The sequence below is a fragment of the Phyllobates terribilis genome, unplaced genomic scaffold, assembly GCF_046119375.1.
Source record: "Phyllobates terribilis strain yellow unplaced genomic scaffold, ASM4611937v1 Scaffold_2__4_contigs__length_985480577, whole genome shotgun sequence".
Lineage (NCBI taxonomy): Eukaryota > Metazoa > Chordata > Amphibia > Anura > Dendrobatidae > Phyllobates > Phyllobates terribilis.
In genome coordinates, this window is record NW_027362762.1 from 616672609 (window position 1) to 616693070 (window position 20462).

General features: G+C 44.4%; 1 protein-coding gene across 3 annotated transcripts in view; it reads right to left on the reverse strand.

The window, feature by feature from the left end:
• Positions 1-20462, reverse strand: part of MYO19 (myosin XIX) — a 264615-nt gene that overhangs the window by 148362 nt on the left and 95791 nt on the right. For all 3 annotated transcript variants that reach the window (XM_073666532.1, XM_073666533.1, XM_073666534.1), the window contains one exon: positions 8595-8691. In XM_073666532.1, the coding sequence (XP_073522633.1) occupies positions 8595-8691 (97 nt within the window). The remainder of the gene's footprint in view (positions 1-8594; positions 8692-20462) is intronic.

Consider the following 20462-nt stretch of genomic DNA (forward strand, 5'->3'; position numbering starts at 1 on the left):
GCCCAACTCTCCTAGCTACCCATCACCCGGTCCCATGTGCACCAAACGATCCTCTTAATGCTTACATGCACTAGAAAAACACTCTGGGTTACATCACAGAGAACAGCCATCTCTGTGACACTTACCTCCCATCGACTATGCGACCATTAGCCACTTTATATATCTCCCCCTCTGCCTAAAGCTGTGGGGCTTGGCACCTTCTACCACTAGACAGGAGATTCTCGAGAGGGCATCGGCATTACCATGTAGCTTCCCTGCTCTATGTTCTACATGAAGTTGAAATCCTGTAGAGCTAAGAACCAGTGGGTGACCCTAGCATTTTACCCTTTGTTTCCCTCATCCATCTGAGTGAGGCATGGTCGGATACGAATTTAAACTTACGTTCTAACAGATAGTACCGTAATGTGTCCACCGCCCACTTTATGGCCAAGCACTCCTCCTCTATGGCCGAAAAATTCCTTTCACATAGGACAGCTTCCTACTCAGGTATAGAACAGGGTGCTCCTCTCCAGGAATCACCTGGGAAAGGACTGCTCCCAAACCAACATCTGAGGCGTGAATTTGGAGTACAAATTCTTTCCAAAAGTCGGAGGCAATAAGGACCGGTTGCTTACACAGACCCCCTTTCATTTTTTTGAAAGGCCGTCTCTGCCTCTTCAGACCATTTGGCCATTGCCAATTTCGTCCCCTTAAGGAGGTCAGTCAGGGGTGCGGCCATCATGATGAAGTTTGGGATGAATCTCCTGTAGTATCCCACGATCACCAGGAAGGCTCAAACTTGTTTTTTTGACAACGGTCTCGGCTAGGTTTAGATTGCCTCCGCTTTACTGATTTGGGGTTTGATCTCGCCTCTACCCACTACATATCCCAGGTATTTGGCTTCTTCTTTCCCCATGGCACATTTCTTCAGGTTTATTGATGCCTTCCTTAGAGCATCAAACACCGCCTGGACCTTTTACAGATGACTCTCCCAGTCTGGGCTGAAGATAACAATATCATCCAGGTATGCTGCGGCGTATTTTTTATTGGATGCAAGGATTCGATCCATGGCTCTCTGGAAGGTTGCAAGGACCCCCTGCAGTCCAAACGGCATCTGGACATACTGGAAGCATCCATCCGGTGTAGAAAACGCAGTCTTCTCCTTTGCTCCCTGTGCCATGGGGATCTGCCAATATCCCTTCATCAAATCCAAGGTGGTTATGTACCTTGCTGGCCCAAGTCTCTCAATCAGCTCATCGATGTGTGGCATGGGATATGCGTCGAATTTGGAGACCTCATTCAACTTCCGATAGTTGTTGTAGAATCTCCATCACCCATCGGAATTTGGGACCAAGACAATCAGGCTCGACCAACCGCTCTTGGACTCTTCAATGACACCGAGTTTCAGCATACGAGCCACCTCTTTGGAGATCAACTCTCGTCGGACCTCCGGTATCCGATAGGGCTTCAAGTTTACCCGCACATGTGGCTCCGTCAGAACCTTGTGTTCTATGACCCTTGTGCAGCCTGGCAATTCAGAGAACAGATCCCTGTTCTTCTGCAGCAGCTCCCGATACTGCTGCTTTTTGGGCCTTTGTTACCGTTTCCGCTATTGTGACTCCTCAAACCTCACCTTCTGGTTTGACCAGCAAGCATGGAGCTTCCACAGCCTCTCTGTCTTGCCATGGCTTGATGAGGTTGACATGGTATATCTTGTACGGCTTACGTCGTCTCGGTTGATGTTCACTTCACCAACTTTTTCCACCACCTCATATTCACCAACTTTTTCCACCACCTCATACGGCCCTTGCCATTTGGCAAGGAGCTTACTCTCCACTGTAGAAATTAGCATGAGGACTCGGTCTTCCTGATTGAATTGTCTCACTCAGGCTGACCAGTTGTAGACCTTGGCCTGAGCTTCTTGTGCCTGGAGGAGGAGTCCTTTTACAATGGGCATCACTTTCACAATTCTGCTGCATCAGTGCAACATGCTCGATGACGCTTCTGTGGGGCGTGACTTCGGCTTCCCAGGTTTCCTTTGCTAGATCAAGGAGACACTGCGGACGTCGGCCGTACAGGAGTTTGAATGGCGAGAACCCCGTAGAGGCCTCTGGAACCTCACGGATGGAGAACAACAGATACGGTAGGAGACAGTCCCAGTCTCTACCGTCATTTTCTATGGCCTTCCTCAGCATACTCGGTGGTATACCTAAGATGGTACACTTAAGTCCTCAGTTGGGAGATTTGCAGGACTTTGCATAACTCCCTCATCACCTTACTCATGAAAGGTGTTCCCTGGTCGGTCAGGATCTCCTTTGTTAAACCTGTCCAGGAAAAAAACGTGGACCAATTTGCGGGCAATACTCTTTGCGGAGGAGTTTCCCAGGGGAATTGCTTCAGGATAGCGTGTGGCATAGTCCAGGATAACCAATATATATTGATGCTCACGAGCAGATTTAACCAGGGGACTGACCAAGTCCATGGCAATTCTCTCGAATGGCACTTCAATAATGGGCAATGGCATGAGGGGACTTCGGAAGTGAGAGGTGAGGGCGGTTAACTGGCACGTAGGGTATGACCTGCAATACTTCAATATTTCATGGCGAAACCCGGGCCAATAGAACCTCTGCATGATCAGCTCCTGCGTTTTTTCCGCCCCTAAATATCCCCCCAAGATATATGAATGGGCCATGTCCAACACCTTCCATCTACTGGGACCCGGCACTATTAACTGTTCCACCAGCTCCGACCTCACTTTTGTGACCCGGCAGAACAATTCCCCACTTATCATAAAATAGGGAAACCTTGTGTCAGCCCCCGGCTCCAGTCCATTTATGACCGTGACATTATTGAAGGCTTCCTTCAGAGTTAGGTCCCTATGTTGGGCAGACCCAAAATTCTCGCTGGTCACCCCTAAATCAGGAATGTCAGACTCAGGGGACCCTACCTCCTCATTCCCCACAAGGACACAAAAAGGAAACCTGTCAGACTCTGGGTGTGGTGATACCTCATCAGGGTTAACTGGTTTCCTATCTGAGCCAGCGAAACCGGAACCCTTTCCCCCAGGGCTGTAGTGTCGGAGTCGTGGAGTCTGAGTCGGTGTACATTTTGGTGGCGTTGGAGTCGGTATAAAATGGACCGACTCAAACTCCTAAAATATATAATAAAAATTGGGTACAGTAGTTCAATGCAGTTTGCGGAGAATATTTTTTTCATAAGAATTTGGGAAAGTTATGAAATGTCCTATAAATGTCTGTGCTATTCCTGATCTAAGGGTCTAGACTTTTAGCTGAGATGAACCTGTGCTACAGTAAATTTATCACTTAAACATGAGCCATGTATGAGGGAGTCGGAGTCGGTGTCATGGAAATTGAGGAGTCGGAGGTTTGGCTTACCGACTCCACAGCCCTGCTTCCCCTACAGCTCCAAAAACAAACAAAAGTACCGGCCTATAATAATAGGGTGCAACAAGTCCTGAACGACGCCGACCTCGTGGGACTCAGTACCGTAGGCCGTTTCAATGTCCACCCTGGCCATAGGGTAGTCCTTAGCTTCACCATGAATGCAGCATACGCAGACTTTTTTCCCTCGGATCAGTTGGAGAAGAAAGGAGGCCCTCACAAGGTTCACCAAACTCCCGGAGTCTAGCAGTGCCGTTACCTGCCACCCATTCGTCTTCACGGGACACGCTTGTGGCCCCTTGCTGGGTGGACAGTTCACACTGCAGGCTGGATATGCATAATATGAACAGCGGCGTACCATGCAGCAGTCCATCTGCTCGAGGGTCAGGGGACAAAGGGCTACTATATGGCTGGGCCGTGGCACCTACAGCAAATAACCTCACCCATAGGGACTTTGGCCATTACCTTCCCCTGTTCCTTTGGACCTTGGACACCCCACCCCCTTTTGGACCCCCAGTATAGAGTGGGCTGCCTTCCCAAGGAACCCTCAACCCGCTGGTATCTCTCGACAAGTCCAACCAGTTCATCGGCATTCGTGGGATCACCCTGGGCAACCCAAGTCTGTATTTGCCTCGGCAGGGAGTGCACAAACTGGTCCATCAATCCGCTCTACCATCTGCGCAGGCGTAGAGGGCTCCGGCTGCATCCGCTTCTGGACCAGGTGCAGAAGGTCAAACATTTGGGAGCCAGGGGGTGTGTCCCGGTGATACGCCCAGCGGTTGACCTGCTGGGCCCTGACAGATATAGTCACCCCCAAGCGTGCCAGAATCTCGGTCTTTAGCTTGCCATACTTCTTAGCGTCCTGCAAAGCTAGATCATAGTACGCTTTCTGGGGCTCCCCGTCAGGTATGGCACTAGCACCTCTGCCCACTGCTCTGGCGGAAGTTTCTCCCTCTCAGCAACCCATTCAAATACAGTTAGAAAAGCTTCCACATCATCCCCTGGGGTCATCTTCTGCAAGGCCCGTCTTACCGCCTTCCGGACGTGGGAGTCATCAGCCAGACCTGGCGTTGGGGCGCTCGTCCTGCCCTGGATGGCGGTTGCCAGAAGCTACATCTGCTGCCGTTGCTCCTGCTGGTGCTGCTGGATCCGCTGTAACAACAGCCTGTTGGTCTCCTGCTGGTGCTGCTGAAACTGGTGTTTCAGCAGGCCCTTCATTTTTTCCGGCGTCGCTTGCTAGCTTGTGGCAGACATCACCCAGGACATGCAGTCCTTTTTGTAGCAGTCACACGTATCTGCTGGGAACGCTGCATGCATTCTCCACCAATTGTAGGGGTTTTACTCACTTGGGTGCGACGGAAGGAAAACAGGAAGCAGGTTCCTTTAAAAGTTCAGGTCAGTTTATTGCTTCATAAACCCAGAAGTCAAAAGGAAAAACAAACAGCCTTTGGTTCAGGCAAACAAAGTAAAGTGTCCTTAGCAGGTCTCTGCTCAGCCAGGCCTGTGTGGCACACAGGCAGTGTAGTGTCCAGTATTCAGGCTCGGTCTGGAGACAACAATACACAGGAGGCCTTCTTCCTCCAAACACACAGACCATGTGTCAAACAACTGCAACCATTTTAAAGGCTGTTAACCACAATCACAGGTGAGGTATGTGGGTAGCTGGACCCACCCAACTCTCCTAGCTACCCATCAGCCGGTCCCAGGTACACCAAAAGATCCTCTTAGTGCTTAAGTGCACTAGAGAAACACTCCGGGTTACATCACATAGGACAGCCATCTCTGTGACACATACCTCCCATCGACTATGCGACCATTAGCCACCTTACATACCTCCCCCCTCTGCCTAAAGCCGTGGGGCTTGGCACCTTATACCACTAGACAGGGAATTTTTGAGAGGGCATCGACATTGAAGATGGGTCGTGGCTGGGTCTTCCAGCATAACAATAACCCGAAACACACAAGGCATCAAAACTATGAATTAACACATGTGGAATTATATACTTAACAAAAAAGTGTGAAACAACTGAAAATATGTCTTAAATTCTAGGTTCTTCAAAGTAGCAACCTTATGCTTTGATAACTGCTTTGCACACTCTTGGCATTCTCTTGATGAGCTTCGAGTGGTAGTCACCGGAAATGAGCATCAGCTGTGTTGTGCAGAAGTCAGGTGGATACACAGCTGATAGTCCTACTGAATAGACTGTTAGAATTTGTATTATGGCAAGAAAAAAGCAGCTAAGTAAAGAAAAACGAGTGGCCATCATTACTTTAAGAAATGAAGCTCAGTCAGTCCGAAAAATTGGGCAAACTTTGAAAGTGTCCCCAAGTGCAGTTGCAAAAACCATCAAGCGCTACAAAGAAACTGGCTCACATGAGGACCGCCCCAGGAAAGGAAGACCAAGAGTCACCTCTGCTTCTGAGGATAAGTTTATCCGAGTCACCAGCCTCAGAAATCGTAGGTTAACAGCAGCTCAGATTAGAGACCAGGTCAATGCCTCACAGAGTTCTAGCAGCAGACACATCTCTTCAACAACTGTTAAGAGGAGACTTTGTGCAGCAGGCCTTCATGGTAAAATAGCGGCTAGGAAACCACTGCTAAGGACAGGCAACAAGCAGAAGAGACCTGTTTGGGCTAAAGAACACAAGGAATGGACATTAGAACAGTGGAAATCTGTGCTTTGGTCTGATGAGTCCAAATTTGAGATCTTTGGTTCCAACCACCGTGTCTTTGTGCAAATCAGAAAAGGTGAACGGATGGACTCTACATGCCTGGTTCCCACCATGAAGCATGGAGGAGGAGGTGTGATGGTGTGAGGGTGCTTTGCTGGTGACACTGTTGGGGATTTATCCAAAATTGAAGGCATACTGAACCAGCATGGCTACCACAGCATCTTGCAGCGGCATGCTATTCCATCTGGTTTGCGTTTAGTTGGACGATCATTTATTTTTCAACAGGACAATGACCCCAAACACACCTCCAGGCTGTGTAAGGGCTATTTGACCAAGAGGGAGAGTGATGGGGTGCTACGCCAGATGATCTGGCCTCCACAGTCACCAGACCTGAACCCAATCGAGATGGTTTGGGGTGAGCTGGACCGCAGAGTGAAGGCAAAAGGGCCAACAAGTGCTAAGCATCTCTGGAAACTCCTTCAAGATTGTTGAAAGACCATTTCCGGTGACTACCTCTTGAAGCTCATCAAGAGAATGCCAAGAATGTGCAAAGCAGTCATCAAAGCAAAAGGTGGCTACTGTGAAGAACCTAGAATATAAGACATATTTTCAGTTGTTTCACACTTTTTTGTTAAGTATATAATTCCACATGTGTTATTTCATAGTTTTGATGCCTTCAGTGTGAATGTACAATTTTCATAGTCATGAAAATACAGAAAAATCTTTAAATGAGGTGTGTCCAAACTTTTGGTCTGTACTGTATATACATATATACATATACACACATACATACACACACACAATCTATAAGAGTTTGGTATCACCATAATTGCGCAGACCTGAAAAGCCATGGTGCCAGCTTATTTTTACCACACAGTAACTTGCATTTTCTTCACAATTTCACTCCACTAGAATTTTGTTCCCCTGCTTTTCAACAAATGATATGGTAAAAGTGAATAGTGTCATTTAAAACTACAATTTGCTGCCCCAAAAAAAAGACCTCATATGGCTATATTGATGCATAATAAAAAAAAATGAAAGCACAAACAAGCTGGGTGCTTAAAGGGTTAAGTATAGCCTCTAAGTCTTCCATATACTGATGTCTATTAGAACCTCACAAAAAAAAAAAAAGCTATCAAATAGTTGCATTTTCGCTCAAAATGGTACCTGTGGAAACTAGAGCTTGTCCAGCAAAAAAAAACAGTCCTCACACAGCTCTGACTCCGAAAAGTTAAAAAATTATGGGTTTTGGAATATGGCAACTAAAAAGTGATATGTTTTTCTGCATATATGTACTAAAGCTTAAAACAAATTACATATATATGTTTTTTTATTGTAATGATATTGACCCACAGAATAAAGTTAACATGTCAATTGTACTGAGTAATATAATAATTTTTATTTCTATAGCGCCAATATATTCCACAGCACTTTACATTTGAAAAGGGACTTATACAGACAATAAAGACATTACAGAGTAACACATAGTTCAACAGTTACAGGAAGAGTGTGGACCCTGCTTGCAAGCGTACAATCTATGAGGAAATAGGGTAGACACAAAAAATTGTAAAAAGTGATTGTATTGTATGGTTCAGCCATCAAAATAATAAATAGGGTATTCACATAGCGCTGCATGACCCGGTCACCAGCCAGTATGTGTACAAGTACAGATACAAAGTGCTATTAAGTGCATGGAGGGCGGTGTAAACAGATACTACGAGGGTCCTGGTTTGGAAGAAAATTTTGTAGGGGCAAAAAGGGGATAATTACGTAAGTGTGGTGAAGCAATAGGCCAGTCTAAAGAAAGGCATTTTTAGGCCACCATTAAAACTGTGGGTATTGAGAATCAAAATGTCCTGGGTAGTATATTCCAAAGAATTGACGCAGCATATGAGAAGTCTTGGAGACGGAAGTGGGAGGTTCAGATTATTAAGGATGTTAGAATTAGGTCATTAGCAGAACGGAGTGCATGGGTAGAGTAATAGAGAGCGATGAGGTAGGAGATGTAGGCGGTGAAGTAGGTTTGTTTGGAGAGGTGAAGGGCAGAGTTGTACTTTTAAGAATAAACGTATACTGGATGAAATGATTAATTGTGTTAAAAAGATACCAAATAGTAATTAAAAGTGACCAAAAATGTACCACAAAATTTTGTCAATGAAATCAACAGCTTGTCATGGAAACAATAAGCCGTAATACATCAGTGCCAACAGAAATGTGTAAAAATTATGTCTCTAAAAAAATGGTGCAATAAAACAAATCTTTTTTAATATGTACTTCAAAATAGTGCCTCTGTCTGCTCAACCTGCAGAAAGCATACACCGCTAAGTATATATTCACATCAAGTTTCAGCCACACATTTGTGACTGTTCAGGGCTACGTCTGAATCCCATTAGTTGACGAAAAGGAAACAAAAGATAATGTCTGAATTGCACAACAAATAAAAATAAAATGTTTTGCTATTAATATGTTGCCCTGGTCCTAGTGGGTCAATGGCTCATGTTCACACCCACCAAGCATTGTGGAGACAATCATTAGTCTTACCCTCAAGCAGTTTCTCAGAATGTGGAAGCCAGGAAAACTTTACATCCTCTGGAAGATCCCAGTGTTCTCTTTCATGTTGAGATGCACCTTTCACAATCTGAATGAGATCAATTATTACATATTGTATGTAAGTAAATTTTAATTAGACATTTTCACACACACCTACATTATTGGTTCAAGACTATTTGTATTTCAATCCTATTAGTGGTTCAGTATTTGGTCAAAGAACATTATTCTTTTATGCACTTTTAATGTAGCTTCTTTAGACCTATAAGGGTATGTGCACACGACGTCTTTTAGACTACAGAGTACCTGTCAAGTTTAAAAAGATGCTGCTATAGGAAAACGCTGGCAGTGTTATTCCTGAAGCATCTTTTCTCGCGTCTTCACTGTTGGTTTTTGCGCCAACTTTTTTTTCTCCATGTATAACATAGTGAGCGCGTTCCAAGTAGAAGCTTCCTAAAGAATGATCAGGTCACTTCTTTTAATCGTGTCATGCTTCAAAAGCTGCAAAGCGGTTAAAAGAAGCTCAAATAGACTGTGTTTTGACATTTCAATGCATATGTTCATTCTTTAGCATTTGTAAGTGCTTTTTCAGGAGGGTTTCAGAATGGATCCACCTGTAAAAGACATTTGCGTGAACATATAATAAATGTGAATGACTAACTATAAACGAGTAGCAAGAAATGATTAGCTAGAAATCATCTTAAGAAAAAAATGCATAACAAATGTCATCGATGCAGCAACATCAGTAACATTTACTAGTAGCACAGTTACCAGAATACAAAGACAAAGCAATTCTCCCAAATTATTACCATGGTACAATGTTTTTTTAGAAAAGTTACAAGAAATTGGAGCTTCCACTCTGTCTCCAGGATTCTTCAATATGGTTTATTAAAATGCAAAGATAAAAACACAATGCGTTTCGGCTAGGTCAGGCTTCATCAGGGAAATAGCCAGCTATTTAACTGATGAAGGCTGACCCAGATGAACCACGTTGTGTTTTTATCTTTGCATTTCAATAAACCGTATTGAAGGATCCTGGAGACAGAGTGGAAGCTCCAATTTCTTGTATTTTTTCTAAAAAACAGTTTTGTTGCATTGGAATCTCTTGAAGGACCCTCCACGGTTTATCAAGGTGGCAGCAGACCGCTAACAAGGATTTATACAAAATACACGCTATCCTAGAGTTGTGCCTGTATGCACAACCATATAAGGTGAGTAAAATCTTTAATTTGCTACCAATCATGATATAATCTAATACTACGCTTAGATAGTGCTCCCTTGTCTCCCTTGTAATCTAGGTTACATCCTGTACCACAGTACAATGTCCAACAAGACAGCTCAGTGAACAATGTGTACTCTACATGTGGTGCTCCCAAAAAACCCATAAGCACAGAAATCACACAGGAAATGAAAGTTTTGGGAAAAATTTGCTAAACCTGGTGAATTTAAATTTCAAAAGATTTGATTATTTCGACTGTATCCAACACTTTTTCAATCACTTTAACGCAAACACAGCCTTAGTAATATCAAAGTGCCCTCCAAATATATGGCTATGGTCAAACATGTGGTATACCATGGTAACCAACAGCCTGTTGTCACGACACAGCTGTCGGGTGACCAGGGGCTCCTACCCTGTCCCTAACACTAGGGGGCTCCCTAGCTTGCCCTATTCCCGGGATACCTCTGAAGGTGAGGATGCCAGGGCCTCCACCCTCACCCTAACTCTTGAGTAAGCCCTCAGTCTGTTCACTTTCCAAACCCAGAGATGGGGGCGCTACTTTGCACCGTAGTACACCAACCCTGACAAACAGGGTTGCACAGACAGGGGTAAACAGAAAACTTCAGGCACACGAAATATTCACTCACATATAACAGACGAAAGTACCGAAGTGTGAAGGTAGGGGAATAAACCAAAAATGAAGAAGGATAAGGAATTACCAAGCGTACAAACCAGACTACAGTCACAAATAATTCCTTCAACTCTCCTTCTCATAAGAACTCCTCTCCCTCCGTTAGCCATGCAGCAAAAGCTAGCTCTGACAAGGATTTGTATCAGAGCCCAGATTATAAAGGGAAAAGGAGTGGCTAACCGAGCTCAGCTGTGAGCACAGGGAATTCCAACATGGCCGCTTTGCCCCTGTTCTGCCGGAAGAAATAAACACACATTTAAAATGACGGAGAAGTGCTTCTTCTCAGAGCTGGAGTAGGAGCCATCCGACGCTAAGGTCCTCTGGCTCCAAACTATCGCGGAATCCCCATGACACCTGTTTAATAATGCACAGCACTGACCAACTTTTCATGCATTATAAAATTTAAAAAACAGTCCAAACATGAACCCTTTTAATCAGACCTGGGCAAAGTGCGGCTCGCGGACCGAGACAACTGAGGGGCTGAACACACACCGTGCCCTCCCTTGCCTGTCCACCACCGTCCACTGTCACTGCTGTCCGCATCCTCGGGATGCAAATGAAGTGGTGGAGGAGGGGCCACCGACCTCTTCTTCCACCAGTCTGCGTGTGAAACAGCTGACGCGATGACGTCACTTCATGGCATCAGCTGTGCACTGTGGATAGTCAGTGCATCGGAGAGAGTATAGGCACAACGCCGGGGGAACGGGAGCGAAGCGAGTATGTGGTGTTTTTTTAATGTGTATGGTAGGTTTGGCGGGATATGGGGAGGCTATGGGGCTCTCATGGTGGACATGGGGGGGCTATGGTGGGGTCGTCTCATGCTGGACATGGGGAAGCTATGTGGGGTCTCATGCTGATCATGAGGAGGCTATGTGGATTTCATGCTGTTCATGGGGAGGCTATGTGGATTTCATGCTGTTCATGGGGAGGCTATGTGGGTCTCATGCTGATCATGGGGAGGCTATGTGGATCTCTTGCTGATCATGGGGAGGCTATGTGGGTCTCATGCTGATCATGGGGAGGCTATGTTGGTCTCATGCTGATCATGGGGAGGCTATGTGGGTCTCATGCTGATCATGGGGAGGCTATGTGGGTCTCATGCTGATCATGGGGAGGCTATGTGGGTTTCATGCTGATCATGGGGAGGCTATGTGGGTCTCATGCTGATCATGGGGAGGCTATGTGGGTCTCATGCTGATCATGGGGAGGCTATGTGGGTCTCATGCTGATCATGGGGAGGCTATGTGGGTCTCATGCTGATCATGGGGAGGCTATGTGGGTCTCATGCTGATCATGGGGAGGCTATGTGGGTCTCATGCTGATCATGGGGAGGCTATGTGGGGCTCATGCTGATCATGGGGAGGCTATGTGGGGCTCATGCTGATCATGGGGAGGCTATGTGGGGCTCATGCTGATCATGGGGAGGCTATGTGGGGCTCATGCTGATCATGGGAGGCTATGTGGGGCTCATGCTGATCATGGGGAGGCTATGTGGGTCTCATGCTGATCATGGGGAGGCTATGTGGGGCTCATGCTGATCATGGGAGGCTATGTGGGGCTCATGCTGCATATAGGGAGGTTGTGTAGGGTTCGTGCTATATATAGGGAGGCTATGTAGGGTTCGTGCTGTATATAGGGAGGCAATGTGGGGCTCCTTCTGTACTTATGGGGCTATGTGGAGGCTCATGCTGTATATGGGAGGCTATGTGGGGGCTCATGCTGTATATAGGGGGGTTGTGTGCGAGTTCATGCTGTAGGGGGGTTGTGTGGGGGCTCTTATGGTATATAGGGCCTGTGTGTGCACTCATACTATACAGTGGGGAAAATAAGTATTTGATACACTGCCGATTTTGCACGTTTTACTGCCTACAAAGAATGAAGAGGTCTGTAATTTTTATTGTAGGTACACTTCAACTGTGAGAGACAAAATCTAAAAATAAAAAAACAGAAAATCACATTATATGATTTTTAAATTATTAAATTGCATTTTATTGCATGAAATAAGTATTTGATCACCTACCAACCATCAAGAATTCTGGCTCTCACAGACATGTTAGTTTTTCTTTAAGAAGGCCTCCTACTCTGCACTCATTACCTGTATTAATTGCACGTGTTTGAACTCGTTACCTGTATAAAAGACACCTGTCCACACACTCAGTTAATCACACTCCAACCTCTCCACCATGGCCAAGACCAAATAACTGCCTAAGGACACCAGGGACAAAATTGTAGACCTGTGCAAGGCTGGGATGGGCTACAGGACAAAAGGCAAGCAACTTGTTGAGAAGGCAACAACTGTTGGTGCAATTATTAGAATATGGAAGAAACACAAGATGACTGTCAATCCTCCTCGGTCTGAGGCTCTATGCAAGATCTTGCTTCGTGGTGTAAGAATTCTGAGAAAGGTCATGAATCAGCCCAGAAGTACACAGGAGGAGCTGAGCAGAGCTGGGACCACAGTCCCAAGCATTACCATTAGTAACACACCACGCTGGAATGGATTAAAATCCTGCAGGGACGCAAGGGCCCACTGCTCACACCAGCACATGTCCAGGCCCATTTGAAGTTCACCAATGACCATCTGGATAATCCAAAGGAGGCATGGGAGAAGGTCATGTGGTCATATGAGACCAAAACAGAACTCTTTGGTATCAACTCCACTCGCCGTGTTTGGAGAAGAAGGAGGAGTACAAGCCCAAGAACAGCATCCCAACCGTGAAGCATGGTAAGGAAAACATCATACTTTGGTGTTTTTTTCTACAAAGGGGACAGGACGACTGCACCGTATTGAAGGGAGGATGGATGGGGTCATGTATCACAAGATTTTGGCCAACAACCTCCTTCCCTCATTAAGAGCATTGAAGATGGGTCATGGCTGAGTCTTCCAGTATGACAATGACCTGAAACACACTGCCAGCCAACTAAGGAGTGGCTCCGTAATAGCATTTCAAGGTACTGCAGTGGCCTAGTCAGTCTCCAAACCTGAACCTAATAGAATATCTTTGGAGGGAGCTGAATCTCAATGTTGCCCAACAACAGTTCCAAAACCTGAAAGATCTGGAGAAGATCTGTATGGAGTGGCTCAAAATCCCTGCTGCAGTGTGTGCAAACTTGATCAAGAACTACAGGAAACGTGTGACCTCTGTAATTGTAAACAAAGGTTTCTGTACCAAATATTAAGTTCCGTTTTTCTATTGTATCAAATACTTATTTTATGCAATAAAATGCAAATGAATTATGTAAAAATCATACAATGTGATTTTCTGGATATTTTTTTTTAGATTCCGTCTCTCACAGTTTAAGTGTACATACGATAAAAATTACCGACAACTTGCAAAATCGGCAGTGTATCAAATACTTATTTTCCCGACTGTATGTGAACTTTTTCTATATCAATTTAATCTCTTTCATTCGCGGACTCCAACTCTTTTCTGTAGTCGTTTGAACATATCTGTAACATACCTGGCGGCGTCCTTGCATAGTGGTCCATCTCCCACTGTGCAAGAGCGCGCACTTGATCTCCAGTCCAGTTTGCTAGCCTGGCTTCCCTCCATGCTGTCTGTTTGCCTCTGTGTCTGCTGCTTAAGGGCGGCGCCCGATCACTTCCTGCTTTTTGTACCTGCTGCAGGCATACCCCTTGTGCGTCCTCAGCCTATTGCTGTCTGCCATCTGGTATTTAACCCAGCTGCTCCAATGAATCCCTGCCTGAGCATTGTGTTCTGTCAGTTGGCCTTTGGTCACTGATATGCCAGGTCCTGTTTATGTTTCCTGCCTTCGGTATCAGTTCCCGTGTCTGAACTGTGTCCTGTCTGTATTATCTTCTAGCCTGTTGTCTTCTGCCTATCCTGGAGGCTGTATTTCCAGGCCTGTGTGAACTCGCTCCTGCCTGTTCGTTCCGCCTTCTAGGGGCCGCATACCTAGACCCGCTCCTGTATCTTGCTGCTGTGTCTGTGCTTGTCTGAATACTCTCCTAGCCTGTTTTGTTTTTCTCTATGTCCGTACTTTCCCTTTTTTTGCAGAGTCTGAACTCGTACCTAACTCCTGCTCGTTGTCACTGTACTTCCGTTTGTGAGTTTGTGGTCCACTCGCTACTTCTCTGCAAGTACCCTGTGGGTATCTGGTTCTGCCTTTCCCTTCTAGTCTGTTCCGTGTGAACAGAGCCCTGTCCCCACCGCGTCTGCGGTTTTCTCTTTGCTCAGCTCTGTCCACCGCGTCTGCGGTTTTCGCTTTGCTCAGCTCTGTCCACCGCGTCTGCGGTTTTCGCTTTGCTCAGCTCTGTCCACCGCGTCTGCGGTTTTCGCTTTGCTCAGCTCTGTCCACCGCGTCTGCGGTTTTCGCTTTGCTCAGCTCTGTCCACCGCGTCTGCGGTTTTCGCTTTGCTCTGCCCTGTCCACCGCGTCTGCGGTTTCGAATTTGTCTCCCAGTCTGTACTGGACCCTACCCAGCCTGCGCTCTAGTCTGCCTGTTCCTGTATTCCCCGGTGTGGGTCAACAGCCGTGTCCGGAGTCTGACCTGGAGTAGACCCTGGTTCCTCTGCTCGGTTCCTCCGTGGTGCACTGGCGTCGTATGCCGTCGTGCGACCTTGGTCGGATCGGGCAGATACTTAGTTACGCCCCTCCAGGCACTCTCCGGTTCATGGCACAGTGGAATCACTACATAAACACGCACACGCCAGTCAGTCCGGGCGTGTGCTTTACAATATCTTGCTAAAAATTAACCATTATGATCGGCAATTACAAATCATGTTTATTTCTCAAGAAAAACAGTTACTTTTGTTGCTTGAGAGTTAAATACTTGTTTGATGGCGTCACTTATTATTTGCAGTCCATGAGTGTCTTTTTCGTTCCATCTCCATATCGTACTCGAAACTCCTTGACTACCAACAGCAGAAATGGTTTCTGTTCTTCATTTGTTGTGTGCAACTTGTTATATTCTTCCATCAGTGCTACTCCTCGTTCTGCAGTATCTTTAGTCACTCTCATACCACTGACTGTTTTCTTGGCAGCCTGGTAGCCTTCATCTGCAGACCACAGATCTTATACATATGTGGACAGGAACACCGATGTTATGCCGGTGATGCTAAAGAACCTGTAGGTTTTCTGAGTGACAAAGGTATTCCAGGTTCTTAGTCACAACTGATGCTGAATAGACAGTTATCTTCTTGGGAGGATGTCCTGAAGCTGGTGTTTGTAGGGCTGTCACAATCAGACGTTTTGTGTCATTTAACACAGCATCATCAAACAATGATAGAGTGATCAGTTCCTTGAACAAGTACCATAAGTGTTAGGAACTGACCTGGGTTGGAGTAGTGGTATTGCAACCATTAGGGGCAGCACCTGCAGGTAGCATAGTCAGGAATAGCCAGAGGTCGATACACAGGAACAGTAGTATAGGATTGAAGGATAAGCAGGTTTTGTAGTCAGGAATAGCCAGAGGTCGGGTCAGTACACAAGAACAGCAGTATAGTTTGAAGAATAAGCAGGTTGCATAGTCAGGAATAGCCAGAGGTCGGTACACGGGAGCAGTAGTATAGTTTTGGATGAGGCAGCATGTGAAAGGAGAGCTTGACTAAGGGCTGGGAGTTAAATCTCGTATGGAAGGAGGTGCCAGGCCAGGTTTATATAGGGTGTTCAATCAGGAAATCACAGCTTCAAGCCAATCAGGAACAACACAGGCACTAGTATCTGAGTTGGCAAGGAACTGTCCAGCAAGCTGAATAGTTCAGAGGGAAGAGCTGCCGCCTGGTGCACAAGAGCTGCTAGGTTCGAGTTCTGAGAGTAGTCCCCTCCTTCCAAGATGGCCTCTGGACATTTCAGGTGCTGGCTTCTCTGATGAAAGGCTCTTGTAAGTCTGGGTGCATGGACGTTGCACTCTAGCTCCCATGTATTATTTTCTGGTCCGTAACCCTTCCATTGCACCAAATATTGTAATCTTCCTCTAAATTCAAGAGTCCAGAATTTTATCCACAATGTACACTTCTTCATCATGGACTATTTCTGGTGGAGGAGGTGGCTGAGTTCTTCCTGGAAACGGGTTCTCACTGAATGGTTTGAGCAAAAATACATGGAACACAGGATAAATTTTCAGGCTGTTGGGAAGTTTTAAACGGAAAGCAACTTGGTTAATTTATGCAGAAATTTGAAAAGGTCCTATGAATTTTTGGTCCACTTTCAAAGACGGTACGTTCATTTTCAGATATTTTTGTAGATAGCCAAACCTTGTCACCGATCTGAAGGATAGGAGGGGCTTTGCGATGTTTATCTGCTGTTTTTTATAATCTTCTTGGGCCTTTTGTAACATCTCAGTTAGTTGTTTCTGAGCTTCCTTCAACTTTGTCAGTAACAGCAGGAACCAAAGTATTAAATGAAAGATTAGGAATAAATACGGGATGTAAGCCATTAGCAAAAAATGGACTTTGGGATGTAGAACTGTGTTTGAAGTTATTATAAGCAAATTCTGCTGTTGGTAAATAGTCTACCCAGTCATCCAGCAAGTAAGAAATAAAACAGAAAAAGATACTGTTCGAGAGTTTGGTTGTTTTTTTCAGTCTGGCCATTGGATTGTGGATGGCAGGCAGCAGACAAATTGACAGTAACTCCTAAAACTGTGCAGACGTTTTTCCAAAATCTTAATGGAAACGGAACACCTCTATCAGAATTTACATTGTCAGGAATTCCATGCAGTCTAAATATCTCTCTCACCATTAATACTGCGGTTTGTTCAGCGGTAGAAATCCTTTTAGTTGGAATAAAATGAGCCATCTTTGTGAGCCGATAGATAACATTCATTTCTTTGGAAGGAGGTAGGTCCATGATAAAATCCATTGAGATTGATCTCCAAAGCCTGGACGGAACTGGAAGAAGTTGAAGGAGCCCTAAAAGGAGAAGATGGTGGCGTATTGTTCCGTGCGTATGTTAAACAGGAGGAAACATATTTTCTCACATCCCTCCTACAATAAGGCCACCAAAAAGAACAAAGCAGTAGTTCTTGGGTTTTCATGACTCCAGGGTGTTCAACTAGTTTAGAATCATGGACAAGTTTGAGGACTTCAAGTCGAGAAGATTCGGGGACATATATTTGGTGGTTCTGTATTCAAAACCCCTCCTGAAATGAAAGATCAACATCTTTAGAAGGATGATTAAGAAAAAAGTCAGTTTGGTATCCATCTTTAATCTTCGTTAAAAATTCTTTAGTGTCCAGTATTCCCAAGAAATGTTTTGGATGAAGAATGGTATAGTCAGTGTTAGAACTCTCCTGAGATTCAGTAGATATTCTGGACAGAGAATCATCCTTGCAGTTTCTTGAACCATTCCAATAAGAAATTATAAAATGAAACCTGGAAAAAAATAAGGCCCAACATGCTTGTGTTGCAGACAACCTCTTAGCTGTACGGATTAATTCTAAATTTTTATTGTCAGTAAGGACAGTCACTGGATGATTGGCCCCTTCCAAGAGATGTCTCCATTTGGAGAAGGCGACTTTAATAGGTAAAAGTTCTTTATTTCCAATGTCATAGTTCTTTTATGCAGAAGACATGGTATGAGAAAGGAATGCACATGGATGAAGCTGCATCTTTTCTCCAACAAGCTGTGACAAATCGGCTCCCACCACAGAGTCAGAGGCGTCTACTTCGACAACAAACAGCAGTTCAGGATTGGAATGGACTAGTAATGGTGCAAAAGTAAAAAGAATCTTTAGTTTGTCAAAAGCCACTTGTGCCTCTGGAGACCAGAAAAATACTTTGGTTTTATTTGTGAGTAAAGCAATTGGTAAAATGATTTTTGAAAAGGTTTTAATGAATCTTCTATAGAAATTTGCAAATCCTATAAAGCCCTGGACGTCTTTTAAATTTCTTGGGGTAGGCTAGTAAACTACCGCTCTGATTTTACTGGGATTCATGCTTAAACCTTCTGAGGAGATGATATATCCCAGAAATTGAGTCCTGGTTTGTTCAAATTCACATTTTTCGAGTTTGATATAGAGAGGATTATCCTGTAGATGTTCCAGGACTAACTGGGCATGCCTGTGATGCTCCTCCAAGGTATCTAAAAATATAAGAATGTCATCAAGATAAACTACAACAAATCCATCCAAGAAATCTCAAAAAACATCATTAATGAAGTGCTGAAAGGTGGTTTAGGCATTACTAAGGCCGAAAGGCATAACCAGGTATTCAAAATGTTCATATCTAGTTCTAAAGGCAGTTTTCCATTATCTAAGAGGGGCTAATAATCTCATACAAATTTGCCCCGGGAGATTAGAGTTTGGTAAAAATCTTGGCAGAAAGTAGTTTTTCCAGCAACTCAGGAATTAAGGGGAGTGGGTAGCCATTTGTAATAGTAATCTTATTTATTTCTCTGTAATCAATACATGGCCACAGAGTTGAGTCCTTCTTTTCTACAAAATACAAAGGTGCTCCAGCTGGCGAAATGAAGGTTGAATGAAGCCTCTCTCTAAATTCTTACCTAGGTACTCTTTTAGTACTTTCAATTCTGGTTCAGAAAGATTGTAAATTCGCCCAAATGGAATGAATGCTTCAGGATGCAATTTAATGGGAGAGTCATAAGAACGATGAGGAGGCAGTTGATCGGCTTTCTTCTTACTGCAGACCTCACTGAACTGCTGGTACTGAGGTGGTAGTTTATCACAATTCTGATAAAAAATCTCGGATACTTGAATTTGTTTGAGAACAGGTAAATTAGAATGGCAATTGTTCTTACAGTACTCAGAGGGAAAGGTAATGGTCCTCGATGTCCAGTTGATAGAAGGGTTATGAGTTGAAAACCAGGAAATTCCTAGAATAACTGGAAATTTTTGCAGAGAAAATAAGATGAAAACTAACAACTTCATCCTCAAATTCCCCAAATTTTGGAATGGTATAATGAAATGGTTAATATCTGCAGAATGGAGGAACTTTCTGCTGACTATAATGGATGTGCTGATAAATTCCGGAGTATCTAGAGTGTCTGGATTCTGTTTCAGGACTCATCAGAGTTTCATAGACTGTTTGAGAGCCCGATGAATTGGCGAGCTGGATTCGGGTTGGTGCTGGGAACTAATCAGAGAGTCTAAATGAGCCTTAGTATATGTTCCCCTTTTCCTCTTCCATCCCCTAATCCTTCCCTCCTTTCTTCTTTCTTTCTCTTCTTCATGTTAATATCTATTTCTAACTCAATAAGAAGAAATTATACTAAAACTAACAACTTCATGATGATTTGGTTCAACACAGATTTCAAGCTCAATTGTCTCGTGAGTAACAGGTCCAGAAGATAAAGGTGATCCATACATAGTTGATCCATACACAGTTTCCATATCCATTGACATGGATTTAGTCTTACTTGCAATGTTATTATCAAGTGTAAATTGTAAGTCCATGAAATTCCCTCCTGCTCCAGAATCTAACATGGCAGAGCATTGTATTTTTTGGCTCCCGATTATGACATGTATGGGAACGACAAAATTGCTCTTTGCCTGTATCCTGCATTACAGATGAGATGGTATGCATAACTGGATCTGGTCGTTCACAAAGGTCTAAATTGCTTGCCGTTTTGGCATTTGTGAAAGCTATAGTCCTTTTATTAGGACAGTTAATGGCAAAATGTCCATACCCCCCAAAATAGAGGCATAAAATTTCTGTACACGCCTCTCCTTCTGTACTGCAGACAGAGGTTTTCGAATGACATCAATTTGCATAAGTTCAGGCACACTTTCAATTTCCTATTGTTTTTTTGCTGATTGGGTAAAGGAGTAGTTAGGGTTGTTTCCAAATACTCAGTGTCTTTCCTTCATTCAGTGAGTCTCTAATCAATTCAGATGCACAACTGAATAATGCCCTCTAAATTATCAGGGGTCTTGACCCTTGCAAGTTCATTCTTTATTAGCTCTGATAATACTCGTCAAAATTGACTCCTCTGGGCAGCTAAATTCCATGTGGTGGAATTTTAAGGTATAT